At 46.1% G+C, this 1146-nt stretch overlaps 1 protein-coding gene across 1 annotated transcript; it reads left to right on the top strand.

Annotated features, from left to right (window-relative positions):
• The first annotated feature begins 409 nt into the window (after window positions 1-409).
• On the top strand, window positions 410-841 carry LOC110900607 (uncharacterized mitochondrial protein AtMg00810-like). The gene has a single exon (XM_022147492.1). It carries the CDS (start codon window positions 410-412, stop codon window positions 839-841), a length of 432 nt encoding a protein of 143 aa, XP_022003184.1.
• Window positions 842-1146: the final 305 nt, after the last annotated feature.

The raw sequence follows: 1146 nt of genomic DNA, 5'->3' as shown, positions 1-1146 counted from the left end.
TTTGGTCCCACGACAGCCACATATGAACGTTATAAGAAGCATGTGGTTGTTCAAACACAAATTTAAGTCCGATGGTACTCTCGAGCGGTATAAAGCTCGTCTTGTGTGTGACGGAAGATTACAATAGGTTGGCGTGGATTCTGGTGAGACTTTTAGCCCGGTTGTAAAACCGGCAACTATCAGGACAATGTTATCTATTGCCATCTCGAAGGGTTGGGACGTACATCAACTAGACGTCACTAACACCCTCTTACACGGTAACCTTAATGAGACGGTCTACATGTATCAACCGATGGGTTTTCGCGACAAAAACTATCCCGACTATGTTTGCTCACAGAAAATGTCGCTCTACGGATTGAAACAGGCACCACGGGCTTAGTACCAAAGGTTTACTGATGACGTTCTCACAATGGGTTTTCACCATAGCAAGTGTGATGCATCTCTCATCACTCTTCATCAGGGGCGAAATACGGCTTTTCTACTCTTATATGTCGATGACATTCTTCTTGTCACATCGTCAACGGCTCTCCGTCAACAACTTCTGGCCAAACTTGCTAGTGAATTCGCCATGAAAGACCTTGGTCCCCTTAGTTACTTCCTTGGTATTTCGGTCACTCGCACAAAATCGAGTTTGTTCCTCTCACAACAACCATATGCCACATACATCATTACTCGTGCGGGCATGCAATCATGCAACCCAGTCGCCACTCCGATTGATACGAATGCTAAGCTTGGTGCTTCCGGTGACCTGTTTCATGACCCCACTCTATATCGAAGCTTAGCTAGGGCTCTGCAATATCTGACCTTCACTCGACCGGACATTACATATGCTGTTCAGTAGGTGTGCATGCACATGCACTCCCCCATGCAATCTCATTGGAATGCCTTGAAGCGAATTATCCGATACATTAAAGGCACGTCTTCGTTTGGTATCACATTGAGTCGTTTTTCTTCTCCGTCACTCACTACGTATACAGATGCCGAGTGGGCAGGTTGCCCTGATACGAGACGATCTACTAGCGGTTACTGCATATACTACGCTGATAATCTGATCTCCTGGTCTTCCAAGCGCCAAACTACCGTCTCTAGATCCAGTGCAGAAGCCGAATATAGAGCTGTTGCCAATGTTGTTGCTAAAATCTGCTG

The sequence above is a fragment of the Helianthus annuus genome, chromosome 13, assembly GCF_002127325.2.
Source record: "Helianthus annuus cultivar XRQ/B chromosome 13, HanXRQr2.0-SUNRISE, whole genome shotgun sequence".
Lineage (NCBI taxonomy): Eukaryota > Viridiplantae > Streptophyta > Magnoliopsida > Asterales > Asteraceae > Helianthus > Helianthus annuus.
This window is presented reverse-complemented; position numbering and strand designations above follow the sequence as displayed.